The sequence below is a fragment of the Phascolarctos cinereus genome, unplaced genomic scaffold, assembly GCF_003287225.1.
Source record: "Phascolarctos cinereus isolate Bilbo 61053 unplaced genomic scaffold, phaCin_HiC Scaffold_5;HRSCAF=322, whole genome shotgun sequence".
NCBI lineage: Eukaryota > Metazoa > Chordata > Mammalia > Diprotodontia > Phascolarctidae > Phascolarctos > Phascolarctos cinereus.
Window position 1 is genome coordinate 272,996,352 of NW_027555958.1, and position 16,941 is coordinate 273,013,292.

General features: G+C 40.5%; 1 protein-coding gene across 3 annotated transcripts in view; it reads right to left on the reverse strand.

Moving 5' to 3' along the window:
- The window catches only part of DUS1L (dihydrouridine synthase 1 like), a 24,480-nt gene continuing 7,539 nt past the window's right edge, over nt 1–16,941 (reverse strand). For all 3 annotated transcript variants that reach the window (XM_021000954.2, XM_021000952.2, XM_021000953.1), the window contains exons 5-14: nt 15,973–16,085; nt 13,621–13,703; nt 12,961–13,064; nt 11,093–11,237; nt 10,513–10,609; nt 10,247–10,335; nt 9,521–9,681; nt 2,259–2,296; nt 1,044–1,119; nt 1–469 (exon numbers count right to left, since the gene is read on the reverse strand). In XM_021000954.2, coding sequence (XP_020856613.1) covers nt 327–469; nt 1,044–1,119; nt 2,259–2,296; nt 9,521–9,681; nt 10,247–10,335; nt 10,513–10,609; nt 11,093–11,237; nt 12,961–13,064; nt 13,621–13,703; nt 15,973–16,085 — 1,049 coding nt within the window. In that variant the 3' untranslated portion in view covers nt 1–326. The remainder of the gene's footprint in view (nt 470–1,043; nt 1,120–2,258; nt 2,297–9,520; nt 9,682–10,246; nt 10,336–10,512; nt 10,610–11,092; nt 11,238–12,960; nt 13,065–13,620; nt 13,704–15,972; nt 16,086–16,941) is intronic.

Sequence of the window (16,941 nt, forward strand, 5' to 3'; positions counted from 1 at the left end):
TATGATGTAAAATGATTATTTATTTTTTTCAGTTTTTAAAACACAGAGGGGTTAATGAGGACAGTGGGCAGGCAGGTCCAGCCTGGGAACCTGCTCTCCAATGCAGCATTTCCAGAGGCCCCAGTATGGGCCCTGTGGTGAGAGGACCATACAGCATTTCCTTCTGTGTTAAAATAACAGGAGATTTCCCTGAGTAAAGGTATTTCTTTAAATAAGACTTATCTGGAATTCAGCAGCAGCAACCCTGATACCGTTATCAAGGCAGTGGCACTGGAACAAAGGCCCAGGAATGGGAGGAGGGGTTGTACTGGGTTCCAGCTGGCCCTTCATCCTACACTACCCACAACTTCTGGGAATCCACCAGGTTCTTTCACCCCTGGATCCCTGGACTGGGGTTCCTGCAAGCTGGGCCGGCCACCCTTCCATGCAAGAGACTTCTCTGATTTGGTTTTAAAAAGCAATCCATGACCTGAGAATAGGAAGAAAAGTAAAGAGTTAGGGGAAACAGGACATGTCAGTAGTTTTGAATGGGACACAGAATTCTGGTGAAGACAGAAAAACCTTAGAGAGACTTGGTGACAAGGTAGACGCAAGAGTCTCTAATGAATAGCCCGTATGGAAGAAGAGACATGGGATAATACTATCACTTTGCCAAAAACACTCTAGAAGCTCTCCAAAGCTTCTTTCCCTGGTGGAGCCAAGGAATGGTAGAGTTCCTAGAAGTTAAAATGCTCCCAGGACCCAAAGAGGGGTGATGGTAGCTGAAAGGTCAAAGCCTGGTGTTTCCCTAGGACCTGGCCTTGGGAGAAGAAAAGTGGAAAAGGGGTATGAGTCAAGCATGTTAATCTTCCTGGGAAAGCTTCTTAGGGAATTGGGCTGGGGGACAATTCAATTTAAATGAAAATCATTTTGGGGGGAGCAGGCAGGAAGGAGAAGAAAAGATTTAGTCACCTCAACCAGCCTGGCTATTGTTCCCCAGCCCTTTTCTTCCAAATGCTACCACCTCTTTCTCCCCCATGACTTTTAGGGCACACTTCTCTTACCTGGACAATCTGCAGTTTCTTTGAAAGCTCTCTTCTTGCAGCAGCCCCGGCACAGGTTAAAAACACATTTACTGCCCTAAAAACAGAAGATCTGGTGAAACGAGCTGAAGTCCTTTTTTGAAGAACCAAGAAATGAATCTGAATGGCTAATAATGGATCACCTCACAAGTTCTGCCCAGCATAAAGCCAAGTGAGAGCTAGGAGAGAGGATTTAAGCAAAACGAGAAGGGGAATGAAAGCTCTTCTGAGGCAAGGCAGGCTGGGAACTTATGGCAGATATTGACACTGCTCCCCCCCCTGTGCTAAAAGTGCACATCAGTGTCAAGATCACATGTTGGAGAAACTACTGGACTACCTTGTCAAAAAGGCCCAGTGCCAAGATGGGCAGGAAAAAAAAAGGATCTTTTGTTCCTAGGCCCCTATTGCCATCTCTACCTTTCAAAAGAGCTAGTGAGGTAGCCCTCTAATTCTGCAATCTCTATGCAGTCAGGGAGGGAAAGTCAATTTCAGACACCAAAATACTCATAGCAGTACTTTTTGTGGTAACAACTAGCAGGGTATATAACAAATTCAGAGGCTAGAAGTGCCTTCTCTACCATCTGCTACTAATCTCAGTGAGGAAGAATGTAACAGTCTAGCCTAGTTCAGTCACATCTCTAGGAGATTAAGCATAGACATTCTGGAAAGACCAGGTCTCCCCAAAGAAAAAACTAGGGTCAAGATCCCAAAGAAATCATCCCTGCTGGCATTTGAATGATCTCTAGGACAGCTTTCTGTGGCCAGTCTTGCTCACTGTCTCTTCTGATGGTATCAGCTGATATAGCTGAGTTGTGAACCTGCTCTAATACCTTGGTAGAGTGGTCCATTTGGCAAGAAGTGAGAGTATTTCCTTTGGTGTGCTATCCTTGATTAGAGGAGCTCTGTTCCTGGAATAGCTACAGGCATAGACAGAATATTTAATAACCTCAAAATTTTTCAGCTGGATTGAGAAATTAAAATCCCCATATCATCTCCTAGTGAGAGAAACATCCCACTGAGACATCTCTTTCCAGGAAGAATGAAAGCAACTAAATAATGCCCTTAGAGAATGGTTTGAGGCCAGTGACAAAGTTTATACTTTTCACAGGGACTAGGAAGGTCCCTGCCCAGGGAAAATTTGGTAATGGGAAGCTAAGAGTTATGGTCCAGATAGAGGGACTGGACTGACAGACCTACCTTTGGGTTTCCGCACTGGTCACACTTCGCATATTTCGCTAGGTGAAAGGAAAGTTTGGAAAAAGATAATTAGTTGAATGTGATGAGTCAGGGAATGCTGTTAAATGTAACTGAATATGATGAAGAGGAGTGAGTGTGAAACTTAACTATAGCTATGAAGCAATGGTGATCAGTCTACCTAAGCTAAAATAATAACACTTAAGTTTTCTGCAAAGGGGTGAGGGAAACCTCTGAGAGTGTCACCTACCTGTCTCCTTGCACTTTTGGGCTTACTGCACTGGAGAAACTCCTTGCCTTTAAACAATACACCTAGGCTTGCACATAAAGTCGGGGCAAAGCTAACATCCCATGGGGTGTAATTTCTGCCTCTCTGGGAAAATATCAAGATGCAACATGAGGTAGATGGAGCCTAAAATTCCTACCTCATTACCAGTCTGGGGAAAATGTCTATTTAATTTTTCAAAGCATTTTATTCCCATGACCTGCTTAATATTTCCCAAAGCTCTGAATTTAGAGATGAAGCTGAAGGAAGGGGTGGTCAACATTCTAATTTCTAATCCTAGCTTCTGGCCTGAACCCCTAGAATATATCGCATGGACAAGAGCAGCTAAGACCTTTGTTTTATCTAAATTTTTTATCTCCCCCAGAGCCTAGCACAGTGCTCTACACATAGGAGGCATCTGATAAATTTCTGTTGTTTTATCATGAAGGATCCAGAGATAGAGGTAACAGAGAAGGCTAAAAGAACAAAGTAAGTGATTGCCTAGTAAACAGGTACTGGCAGAGGTGAATCAATTATCCTTATCAAAAAATACTGACGACAAAGTAATATAAAGAGTAAAAGACCGATTTTTTTTCTTTAAATACTTAGATGCCGTGCCATTTGGTACATCTATATTAAGTGAGTATTATTTCATTGTCTATGGTCCAACAACAACATTAAGTGTAATGCAATTTCCCTGTTTAGCTATTTTAATAACATCTGTTGTCTGAGATCACGATTGCTACCCCTGCTTTTGAGTTCACCTGAAACATAAGAAATTTTGATCCAGCTCCTTATTTTAAACATGTATGTCTTTCTTATGCAAGTATGCTTTCTTATAAAGAACATATTGCTGGATTGTGCTTCCCAATCTATTCTATCCTCTTTCATCTTACAGGTGAGCATTCATCTCACTTATAGTAGTGACTGTTAACTGTCTTTTCTGTTCTTTTATATCCTCTTAAACTTTTCCCCCTTTGCCTAATCTCCCTTTTAGAAGAAGGTAGTAAAAGAGAAGGAATATATTCAATACTAGTGATCTATAATTGAAGAGATACGTTTCTACTCCACTTCCCCCTCCCTCCCTTTCCTTCCTTCAGAGACTGAATCACTCATTCATTTTTCTTTTTTATCTCCCTTTACCACCTATTCCCTTGTTCCCCAAGCTGAAGTTTGTTTTATTTGTGGCTCCTGACCCCAAGGCCACCTTTCTATCTACTATGGCCTCTCATGTGGACCCAGGATGGTGCTATATCCAAGATTGATAACTGTGAGGTTTGCAACCTTACACCCACCAGACTGTCAAAGAAAAAACAGAAATGTTGGTTGTGTGATGATCAACTTTGACAGACTTGGCTCTTCTCAGCATTAATTATCTAAAACAATTCCAAAAGATTTCTGATGGAAAATGCTATCCACATCCAGAGAAAGAACTATGGAGTCTGAATGCAGATCAAGGCATATTATTTTTACTTTTTTGTGTTTTTTCTTTCTCATGGTTTTCCCCTTTTGTTCTGATTCTTCTTTCACAACATGACTAATGTGGAATTATTTTTGATATGATTGTATGTGTAAAGCCTACATCAGACTGCTTGCCAGCTTGGGGAGGGAGAAAAAAATTTGGAACTCAAAATCTTATAAAACTGAATGTTGAAAACTAAGAAGAAAAGGTAAAAAAAAGATAAAAAAGGTTAAAAAAAGGTAAAAGGTAAAAAAAATAGAAATATTGGAAGGGCTGTGGGAAGGCAAGCACACTTAATACACTCTTCATAGAGCCATAAGTTTTTCTAACATTGTGGAAAATAATTTGGAATTATGTGAGCAAAGTAGCTAAACCACACACACACACGCACACACACACACGCGCGCGTGTGCGCACATGCACACATCTCTGACCCAGCTATTCCACTACAGGAAAAATAACCCAAGGAAAGTCAAGAGTTAAAGTCTCATATACACCAAAATATTTATAGCAATACTTTTTGTGATAACAAAAAAATAAAAACAAAAAAAAAACCCCTGGAAAGTAGGGACTCAATTGGAGATTAGCTGAACAGACTAGTATGCTCAAAATTATTGTACTATAAGAAATAAGGACTATGAAGAACTTGGAAAATACATGGGAAGGCTTGTGTGAAATGATGTAGAATGAAAGAAAACAGAAGTTGAACAATACACAAAATAACAGAAAAAAGACAACCACTGAATGAAAGCTGAACTCTAAGTAACTGTACTGACCAATCTTGGTCCTAGAGAAGATGAAATGTCTCCCTCATTTTCATAAGAGATGGGGGAAGGGATTATGGATGAGAAATGTTGTATGTAATGTCAGATAAGATTACTCTGTCAACTGGATTTGCTTAAGTGTTTCTTTGGTTCAAGAGAGGACTTATTTGGAGGTTGGGGGTGTGTGAGAAGATCTAGAAGTAATGGTCATATAAGGACAGAGCAGCAGTAAAATTTTCTTAAGATAAAAAACGACAGCCATGAAGCTACAACTCCTATGTAAATAAAATGCAAACTTCCTTCAAAAGTTGGGATATTGAGATTATTTTGTTTGCTAAAATTTTTCTAATTTCTCAGATTTGGAAATGGTAAGTATCTCAAGACCTCTGTAAACTGACTCATTTCTAGATCCATAAAGGGGAAAAGCAGCTCCTTCCTGAGATAACATTTTAAAGCCTCTCTTAGTTACTATATATGCTCACACAGCAATAATAATAAGAACAATAACCTCAAAGTCCAACCCATCATTCATAGAGGGAAAAGGGATACAAGTGTACAATGGGGGAATGCCAGCCAGGATGATATACACAAGAGATGTGCACTAAGAACAGTAAGAAGGTCTGGTGGGAAACCCAAACCACTGGCAAACTGGCTCTGATTGGATCAGCACCACCGTCAGTGTGACACAACTGCACCGAAGAGTAAAAGAAACGGAAGGGTGGCATAGAGTTGAAGACTAACCCTACTCAAGACCATTATGACAGATCGATGCAAAGGATAGTAGAATGAGTGGAATGCCTTGTACCACAAAAAAACAAGATACACTAGAACAAGTAAGAAATTGCATTACCCTCCTTGCTAGAAATGCTTCAGTTCACATAGCATTAACCACTGAAAATGGGCCAACTACGAATGCACATGCAATGGAATAAACATGACTACCAGTACTATATAAGAACAAAACTGGAAAAAATTTTCACCAGTTGTAGATAAGAAAATACTGCTTTTTGTCAACGAAACCCTCAGTTCTAAGTCCAATACTGCCAATCAGTACAGGGCAATCATAAATAATAATTTTATCCCTAAACCTAAATTAGACAAAATAAAATATTAAATCAAAAATCTGAAGTGGGAAAAGCTGAAGAACCTGAAATCACTGAAAATCTTCACTTAATACAAACCCTAGAAATTATGTATAATAACAAAATGGAAGACAAAAATAGCACCAAAGTTTCAAATGATTTTGAAAAAGAGACAAAAATAGCACCAAAGTTTCACACGATTTTGAAAAAGAGAGGACATACTTAGACTGGAATTCTAAGGGTTTTAGTCTGACAGCAAGAATCAAACTAGCAAACCAATATACTAAAATAATGTAATTTTTAAAAACTGGTAACCATCATGAACAAATGCATTCTCCTACAGCATTTGATAGAATGTGTAAAAACATTTTAAGACACACACAGAAGTATGTGCTGCATTGCCACAATGAAAACCAAGAGAAAACACAAGAAGAAAACTGCAATTGTCAAGGTATACTTCGAAGAACACGCATCAAATGGAGGTCCATGGCAGAAGCAACTTGACAGAATTATTTAAGATTTGTAGAAAGGTAATTCTATAACCTAGCTAGTAAGCATAGTAAAAAATCTGAAGGCCACATTGTTCAACTAAAGGCAACAAAAAAGAAATATGTAGAAAGAAATTAAAAACAAAAGTAAATAAAAAACTCTTGATTCTCTTAAAAAGCAACTAAATATAAAGGTGATCAAGGCAACACGTAAAACAAATACACAATTCAACATGAACCAAAAATTTTACTACAGAAGCTTGAGAAGTAAAGAAATAAAAGGTAAGACAGATGCCTAGAAAAGGGAAGATATGGAAAATTTCTGGTCCTCTGGTTTCAAGAAATCCAGCAAAGCAAAATACAAGATGGATCAAGTGAGAAACAGAAAGCTTGGACACCATTAATCTGATGAATGATGAGACAGTTAAACTGCATCAATGGAGGTAACTCAAACTTGAGCTTCTCTGAAAAACTGTAAAGATATATGTAATTATGGGCTTGAACACCTCACAGCAGTACATGATTTAATTGCAAAGCACTTCACCAGCTTTCTAATCCCATCTTTTTTTTTTGTACTTACTAGTATTTTATTTTTTTCCAATTACATGTAAAGATAGTTTTCAACATTCATTTTTGTAAGATTTTGAATTCCAAATTTTTATCCCTCTCTCTCTTCCTTCCCCAAGAGAGCAAACAATCTGATAGAAGTTATACATGTAGAATCATGTTAAACATATCTCCACATTAATCATGTTGTGAAAGAAAAATTAGAACAAAAGTAATCCTATCTTCCTTAACAGAAGTTATTCTGTATTTATTACAAAAAGATGAGATCACCAGTGACCCAAATATAGGTCCATTATATGTTTATATACTTTATACAAAGCGTCTAGGGTTTGTACCACTTAAAAAAAAATCCTTAACACAAGAAAACAATATACTAATCAAGGAATAAAAAGGGTGGTCTGAAAAGCCCCAGGGTCATACTAGAACAATTTATTATCAATCTGGTAATTACTGAACAAGCTGCCTAAAAAGCACTACAACATTTATCCTGCTTTAGCTGACCAAAAAGCCTTTCAGTTTTGCACTCATGGCTTATTATTATATGTATAATAAAACTCACCTATACTAAGAATGCTAGAATATTTGCTATCCACATGGAAAACTGTTATCTATTTAAAACATGCCACCAACATAATAATGTCAAGAAAAATTTGATTAAAACATGGCATTTTCATGGAGGCAGTTTAAGTCTATTATATAGTTCTATCTTTAAATCTACTATCATTTCTCCTAAACAGAAGTAGTATATTTTCCAATTTAAATAGGGAGTCAAACCAAATCATCATTTGATGTATGTGAATTACATTAGCCTATGCATTTGGTTCTACTAGGGGGGAAAAAAAAGCATTAAAAGATCTCCTTCATCATGTGGACTCTTTCTCCAATGACCTAGAAAATGCTGTTGGGATATTAAGATAGGCCAAACAAAGGTAGAGTCTGAAGGCTCTGAGTCTGAATTTGGAGGTCATATTGAACCATGAATGAAACCTAAAAATGCCTTGGTCTCTTCTAGGCAAGGTATGTTAAGTTACTAGCATCCTGCAATCAAAGCAACGTGGGAAGAACACACGAAATGCAATAATTAAAACCAATGCAATACCTGTCTACAAGTATTCTTTCAAAACCATAAAACAGACCATCCCAGGTTTGAAGTATCCTAACAAAATGTGTAAGATATTGATCACTCTAGGCCAGCTATAGAAAGATTAATACTTCTTCACTGAAAAAGGAAGAAGAGGATTTACTGATATTAGAGTCTATGATAAATAGGCTAAAAATTTACAGAAATATACTTCTGAAACAAGTAGACATCACTTCACCTAGTAACAGGACAGACTGATAACAGGTACATTCCATGGGATTCGTTAAATGTAGCTGAAAGTATTTATCTCAGAAGGGAGACTATGAAATGGCTAAGATCTAAAGAGGATAGAAATTGGATGTAACATGCCTAAAACCAACACCTTTTCCCCAAACCAGCTCTTCCTTTTGAATTCCCAACTTCTGGTTAACTGGCATTGACCACCATTCTCCAAGTCTGTCAAAACTTGATTCCTCCTTTTTATATCCTCACATCCAGCCCTCTCAATTCTACTTTATGTGTCTTTTTCCCCCCCTTAATACTGCCATCACCTTAATTCATGATCTCAAAACCTAAATGAATGTAATAGTGCTTCCAGACTTCCTACCTAGTCTTTCCTCTTCTAATCCATCCTCAACACTGGTCAACAACTTTCCCTAGTACCTACTGAATAGAATCCAAACCTTCTAGCATGGCATTTGACGCTTTCTACAATTTGACCCCATCCCACCTTTCCAGCTTTATTTCACTAAACTCCGCTTGACAAACCCTATGCTTCAAGCAAAATGGAACTGCTATTCCTTGAAAGGTTCCTAATTTTTCTACCTCTTTTTGTTCACATTGGTCACTCTGCCATAAATGTCCTCTCTTCATCTATGTGAAATCCTATCTTTCAAGCCTCAGTTCAAACGTCATCTCCTCCATGGAGCTTTCCTTGATATTTCAAGCCAGAAACTACCTTCCTCCTCTATGTGTATTATACACTTACTACATTATTCTTAGTTCAAATGTTGGCTACAGTACTCACTAGCTGTGTGATCATAGACAGATCACTAGACCTCAACTTCCTTCCCTATAACATGAAGATAAAAATACTTGCAGTGTCTACCTCACAGACTTGTAGTGAGAAATTTATTTTGTGAATCTTAAGACACTATATAAATATTACTATTATTATTAATTTGGAATATGGTTATTTGTGGTACCATCCCTATACTCTTTCAAGGTTACAAGCACATGACAGTCTAGCACAGTTATCTTGCACCAAAGTGCTCAATAATGTTTGCTAGACTGCTGGATAGTTCCAATTAAGGATCTCCCTTCACCACCTTTTGTAGGATTTTCATCTGGCACCTGTTACCTTCTCTGGGGCTTGAGCCATCTGTCCCTCTGGGGAATATCTCGCCCCCCCTCCCCCCCTCCCTAAATTAGAAGGCTAATTTTTGCCATAGTTAATATAAAATGTAAAGAAAATGGAGAGGATGGTCAAGTAGAGTTATTCTTTTCTGCTAACATCTTTCCTCCACACACCCAGACTAGGCTAGGCTAAAGCTTACGTTTCAAGGAAGGGTCAAAGTTTTTGTTTGGGTTCCTCAGTTTCTTTTTCTGCTTGTTCTTTGAGAGAAAGTCTGAACTGCTGTCCTCCTCTTCCTCCAAGGCTCGCTTTCCCCGTGTGCTTCGATCAGTGCTGCCATTCTCCTTGCTCACCTCTTTAGGCCTGAAGGGAAGATGCCACTAGGACTGTAAATTAAGAAGGTAGGAAAGCCAGGTATCCTGCAAACACCCCAGAAGCTTTAATATAGATAATGGAGGCCCAGTGGACTCACAAATCAGCTGTAGTGAGGTGGAGGTTCATGGTAATATTTAAATCTCTTAGAAGAGGCAAAAAAGCAGAGAGGAATGAGGGCAAGAATCTAAGAGGGCTGAAGCATTACCTGCTGTGAATAGTGGGCATGTGTCACACTCTACCTCTTACTTATAATGCTGGAAGTTCAGGGCTTTCATTCTGAAGTCTCAGTTACTGAACCAGCTACCAAATAAGACTGCTGGAGATACAGAAGAAGTAGGGGAAGAGCGAGACCACCAAGTCAGAAATCCTTATTTTATATAAAATAAGGACTTCTGACTTGTTAGTCAAGGAGAATTCCTAAAAGAGGCAGAAGGGAGATATCCAACCAGTTCCAAGGAAAGATGAGCCAGGAATACCTAAGCAGAAGAGTACAGTCCACCCCCAACTCTCCGCCACACAAGGCCAACCCCAGGCTAAGGCCTCAACAGCTCACCCAGGTCGGACATATGGTTGACAGATCCAATGGAAGAAAGGCAATCCTCCCTTGGGCTTCTCTCCTTCCTTCTGACTGGCCATTTCCTCCTGCCAAAGTACAGGTGTGACTAGTGACCTTCCTTTATCAATACTGGCCAGGCTAGGTTCAACTGCTTTGGACTTCATCAGGCCACAGACCCAGTCTATCCAGACTGTCCAAGGAAGACACAGCCCAATACCCAGTCACCTCATTACCAGACTCAAATGGGTACTCCCAGAAAGTACCTGACAACGAAGCTTCAGTTCTCTGCTAACATCAGCAATCCCTTCCAAGGTCTTCACTTTAGCCAGTTCTTCCCGAAGCTGTTGATGTATCTGTAGCCTAAAAGAGAAAGACATATGCATACCCATTCCACAAAGACAGGCTTGGATTCTTCCTTTCCCTTGGGGGGGGGTAGCTGGGAGGGACAGAACTGAGTTGCTACACTGCAGACAATACAGCTTTTCTGACATTAAGTGCTAAATCACATTAGATAGGGTTGATGGAAATTGCAGCCGTTTCTCCCCCTTCCCTCACACAGATCCCCATGATTAACATGACTCATCTCAAATTACTCTACACTAAATCCCTTGAGGATTTCTATCTGCTTGTCATATGCTATTACTTTGCCCCAGCTGCAGGTTGACTAAGTGATTTCATGAACAATTTGGGTCTCCCACCAGATTTTACATTTTTAAAGCAAAGGGATCATGCCTCTCATATATATGGATCATGTCATATAACATCCTCTCTGATGTTTAACCTCCTCTACCTCCCTTTGGACACAGTGAGTGTTTAATTGCTCTGCCCTCCAGAGAAACTCACGTGTGATGCCATAGCTTGAAGAGGTGAGCCCGGACGTAGGACAGGGGGCAGGGGTACTGCTGAACAATCTCCAGGTATTCCTCGGCCATCTCCCACACCAGTGGGTTTCGGCCCTCAAACAAGGCTGGGTTATGTAGGTTACCCTCTGGGGGAGAAAGAGAGAAACTCAAAGCTCAAGTCTCCCTTAGTGCTGAGGTAGAGTGAGCTGGTCTCTGAAGACCTTAGATGCAATTTGGTCTGTAGTCAATAAGCCGAGAAGCACAGCAGAGTAACTGTCTGAGCTCCAACCAATACAGGTCCTACCTAGCAATCCCCTCCCCACCCCAGCAATCTTTTCACAAGAGGTCTGGCACCTGAGGAAAAAATATCTAAGCATTCTAATAAAAGTTCAGGACTCTTATTCACAAAGTTCAAGCTGTGGGGCAGCTAGGTAGTGCAATGGATAGAGCACCCGCCCTGGATTCCGGAGGACCTGAGTTCAAATCCGACCTCAGACACATAACACCAGCTGTGTGACCCCAGGCAAGTCACTTAACCCCATTGCCTAGCCAAAAAAAAAAAAGTTCAAGCTGTGATACTAAAATTCTCAAAAGCTAGAATGAAGAAGACCAAGGCTGTTGTGATGCCTTAAGGATACCCCCCTAAGTTAGCCACATTTCACAATCAGCTCAAGATAATAGCTTCTCTGACTCATAACAACGCTGGCTTGGAGTGACAGAGAACAGCCAAGTCTTGATTAGAAATTGGTCATCAGGGGGTCTAGTCCCAAGAAGGCTAAGTCCTAGTAGAAGAGAAAGAGAACTTCAATGTTCTATTTAATGACATTCATGTACACACAGACCACGAGGCACAGTAGACAGAAAGATGGCCTTGGAGCCTAAAGATCTGGCCTCATGTCCTTCCTCTGACATGTTTTGGCCGTGTGATCCTGAGCAAGTCACTTACCATTTGAGGGTGCTATGCAGCACTCTAAGACTACCCATTATAGGAAAGTGCTGATCTACCTGGTTAGAGTTTCTTGTTTAGGGAGTTCTCTGAAGTAACAGATCCGGTCACCATCCCTCGTCCCTTGTATAAACACGGGAACACATGAAAAAGAGTCCCACAGGACGGACATGCATAGATAGAGTATTGCAATCTGCACCAGCAGAGGGAGAACCACACTGATGAGATCATATATCTATCCAAGTATACCAATCCTAACAGCAAAAATGATACAAAACAATCTGAGGAATAAGCAACTGGCTCTACTGCTGTACCTCTGAAACAGTCTAACAAATTTCTAAAGTCATCAATGAGGGAAACATTAGACTTTGAAGATTTTTCTCAACTTCATATTTAAAAAGGAATGAAGAATGCACAACTTAAGACTTGGGTTAGCATATAGTGAACTATAACCAAATGTAGCACGGTCTACAGCCAAGCAAGAAGACCCAGGTATACAGCTGGAGCAAATACAATGTCCAAAAGCTATGAGGTCAGCATTTCTATGCTCTCCACCTGGGCTGCTCAGAAGAAAAGTCTCTAATGCTGCTAACATAAAGCACCATAGTCAGGGGCTAGTTCATAGGTAATATCTGCAGCTGAATGAGTGGGGTACACAACAGCTCTAAAGAGGCCTACTGCCTTACCTACCCTCACCAAGTGATTTCATGCACAATTTGTGTCTTCCACCAGATTTTACATTTTTTTTAAAGTAAACAGTATTTTATTTTTTCCCAGATTTTACATTTCCAAAGCATAGGGGATCATGTTTCCTAGTTCCTTTGTGTAATTTCTTCTCTATTATTCAATCCCTTGCATCACCCTTTGCACACAGTGAGTGTCCACACAGGAGTAGGGGATAAACAGAGCTACAGAATCCTTACCTGCACTCATTACCCCATGCACCCCTGTTTCCTGGATGCACTTTTCTACATCATGGAGGTACTGAATGTTTCCATTTGCAAATACAGGGATATTCACTGCCTTCCTATTAGAAGAAAGAGGACATGCTCAGGGCCTGGGAGAGAGAGGACAATCCCTTTCTTGCCACTATCTCACACATCCTGTAACACCAGCCGAGCCAGGCCTCCAATGCCAGTTACTGTCCTACTCTTCCTGCTAAGAGAGCGCCTGTTCCCAACTTCAGAACATAATCTCTAAAAAGTGCCTCTCTTTTGTGGAGGAGTGGGGATGGGGGTAGAGGGAACTGGAGAGAAGCAGGGTGGGGTCAAGGAATGACGCTGCTGCTCTATGGTTGGCTGCTGTTGCCTTTCCCTGATCAGCTCCTTCATCCTGTTTGGAAGACGATGAAACTCTATGTTTTCTTTGTAACTGAGATAGATTATTAAAGGGAGATCTGGGACACACAGGGCATTTGGAGATTCTGAGCACTGCTTCTGGTCTATATCCCCCTCCCCCCAACTCTCACCCTTAACCCCCTGTGCTAAAGCTACAGAAATGTTCAGGAACTCATCCCCCACCCCCACCCCCACCCCCGCCAACTGAGTCGGTCTCCCTCCTCAACCTGTTAACCAAATAGTTACCGCACGGCCTTTATGTGTTCCCAGGATGCAATTCCAGATAGTGGACCCTTTTGTTCCTTGGTACGTCCATGAACAGTTAATAACTAGGAGAAAAAACACATCAGGCTTTGAGAAGGCAGAGACAGTTGTTTGAAATTGCTGCTCTGTGGTGCCCCTCACCACACCAGGTCTGCAGAGAAAGCCTTCCCTAAGGCTTTCACTGTAAAGCCCTTAGGAAGAAACCTCAAAATTGTCCCTAGTGAATGAATCTGGGCTTTGGTAATTAGAATCCCCAACTGATTTAAGTGGCCAAGTGTTTTTAATATGAGCAGAGAAAACATCTCTTCCCTGAACAGAGGTAAAAAACATAACAAGGTAAAACATGAGGTTAAATTCAGAGTGAGAGTTCCTGGGACTATACTAGAACCTTGTTATTTGATACATTACACAATCTGGAATAATACAAGTCTATCACTGACAAGAGGAGTTAGATATGGAAATTTCAAAAACACTTTGGGAAAGAGAATAAGCATTTATATGATCCTACTATGTGCCAGGCACTGGGGTAAGTGCTTTACAAATGCTATCTCATTTGATTCTCACAACAGTCTTGAGAAGTAAATGTACAGTTGGGGAAACAAAGGCAGACAGTTGAAGTAACTTGTCCAGGGTCACACAGCTATTCAGTATCTGAGACTGGATTTGAACTCTGGTCTTTGTGGTTCCAGGGCCAATGCTCTCTCCCTTTTGCCACCAGCTGCCTCCTATGTATTTCCATATCCATTATATTATTTAGCACATGCCTTACACATAGAAGGCATTCAAATCTTTAAGTTAAGGAAGTGGGCATTCTGACTGCGAAGAACAAAAATGTGAATCTGAAATGTGAATAAAAATATGGGAGAGGTAAGGGCAGACAGAATAAAAAGACAAAGATGTAGAAAAGGAAAAAGTTCATGCCTCTGACTGATGATGAGGGTAACTGGAAAGGCCTGGAAATGGCATGGACAGTGATTGATGTCTGGTGGGAACAGACAAGGGACGTTCTTGATAAGAGACAACATTCGATATAGAAAAGGAGGTAGGGAAAGAGAATGAGGGCGGGAGGAAGGGAAAGAGAGAGAGAGCGTGCCAATAAGGATTCCATTATTTCTGGCAAGTCAATTAATTATCAGGGAAGCTAGTTGTTGTTGTTGTTGTTTTTAAATAAAACTCCTAATAAATGCTAGAATAAAGGACCAAAAATATTATTTTAATTTCTTAAACTCAATAATTTGCTGGAGAGGAAACAGGATCCACTTAGGATTCTTTTGATCTATTTCTGCTTCTCTAGTTCACTGTAGGACACAAAGTAGGTTGTTTCACTTTTCTGCCTCAGGCTCCCCTGGAAGGAATCCGTATCACAGTAAAATCAAAGCATGTCAACATTGAAAGGGACCTTACGGATCACCCAGGTCAACCCTCTACTTTAACAGAGGAGGAAAGCAATCAAGAGAGGTCAAGTGACTTATTTGCCCACGACTTGTCAGTGGTAAGGCTAAGACTAGAACATGGGTCATGTGATTCCCTGTTCAGCAATCTTTTCACTGCACCAAAGACACTTGGTTCCTACTGATTTGTTTATGAAATTTTATTCTGAATGTCTGGCAAATAAGGGCTTGGCTCATCTCTAAGGTACTAAAACATAACTACTGCCTGGAAAATGATTCTCTTTGTCACAGAGAAAAGTCTGGAACAAATTATTTTTCTGTCTTAAAGGAATATGCTTAGGGTAGATGAATGGCAAAAGTGAATGCATGTAAAAGAGGGGAGGAGACCAAGCCAGACTTGAAGAGCTCAAAGTATCCTCTCCATAGTCAAATACAGCAGCCCATATTTTGCTTGGGTACATATGTTGCCTCCTCTAAATTTTGGTCAGGGGAACACTGGGCTACACTGGATTTGGCTCAAGGTTGGGCAAGAGTAGGAAACCTTACAAGCATAGGGAGACTGCTCCAAACGATGACCCATCATGTTGCCCACTATGTTCTCCTACAGCAAAATCCAGAGACTGGGAGGAATAATGTAACATTTAAGGTATGAAGAGAGATCAGACATTAAGAAGCTTTTCTGAGAGGGCAGCTATGAAAGCAATCAAGAACAGTAGGAAGGAGAAAGGGAAGATCCTTGGGGGAAGGGGGAAAGGTGAAGATGGGGGCTCTCCAACAGACATAGATTGTCTTTCCTTCCTTTGTGGTCTTTGTCTTGAGGTGCTCTCAAACTTGAATGAATGAAGTCAGGGGTCAACTTGAATTCTGAAACAACTTAAAGTTCAGGAAATGTTGTTGAACCAGTGACCCAGGCAATGCCAGCAGATATTGTCTTCTGCCTCACCTGGCAGCCAGCTTTCTCCAGCAACTGAGCATATTTCACAGTCTTGTCAATTTCTGGGAAGACACGGATTTTGCAGGTGACCGGAACAGAGAGCTTCTCATGTGCCAACAGAACTAGGAAAAACCAGGGAAGGATGCTAGCAATGTGGACAAATCTTGATTATAAGGCAAAGGAGTAAAAAATTCAAAAGCACAAATATGGGAAACTTCCTTCATGACCATTTCTTCCTTCCTCTCTCCATTACCCTACATCAGTCATTCCCAGTGGGATACTTTGGCTATAATCTCTTATCATTTCATGACAGCTAGATAGGATACCCTGATGATGCCATTTTGTGGTGCTTTTACTTTTACATCAATAATTTTATTTAGAATCATAGAATGTTAGAGTTGGAAGGGAACCAGAGATTGGCTAATCCAATCCCTTTCATTTCATAGATGAGGAAATTGAGGCCCAGAAAGCAGAAGTCACTCAGCCGATAAGGGGCAATGCCAGCACTGGAACCAAAGTCTTAATTTCCTAGTCCAGTGCTCCTTCACTATAACACATGACTGTGCTTTATCTTCATGAACTAGCCAGAAAGATAGGGCAAGTATTTTTTTTAACCCCCTCCCCCCAGTTTTACAGGGGAAAAACTGGGACACTGAGAATTTAAGTGATTTGTATGAAGTCACATAGTGTCCACAGTGAAGCTAGAACAAGAGGCCAGGTTTCTTGATCCTCAGTATGGATTCCTTTTACAAGTTCATATTGTATAATTAAAGGAAGTGAACACAGAATTACAAGTGCTCTTCCCAACACAGACATTTTTTACTTGCAAAAAATAGAGCTAGAACTATAATTGTGCACACTGACAGCTTGGAGGTCCTCTACCCAGACACTTCCTTTGCTTCCAGTCTCTTCCCTAACCCTGATATCTGGACAGTTATGAAAAATGCTCACTCTCTCCTTTGGGAGACTTTATTCACT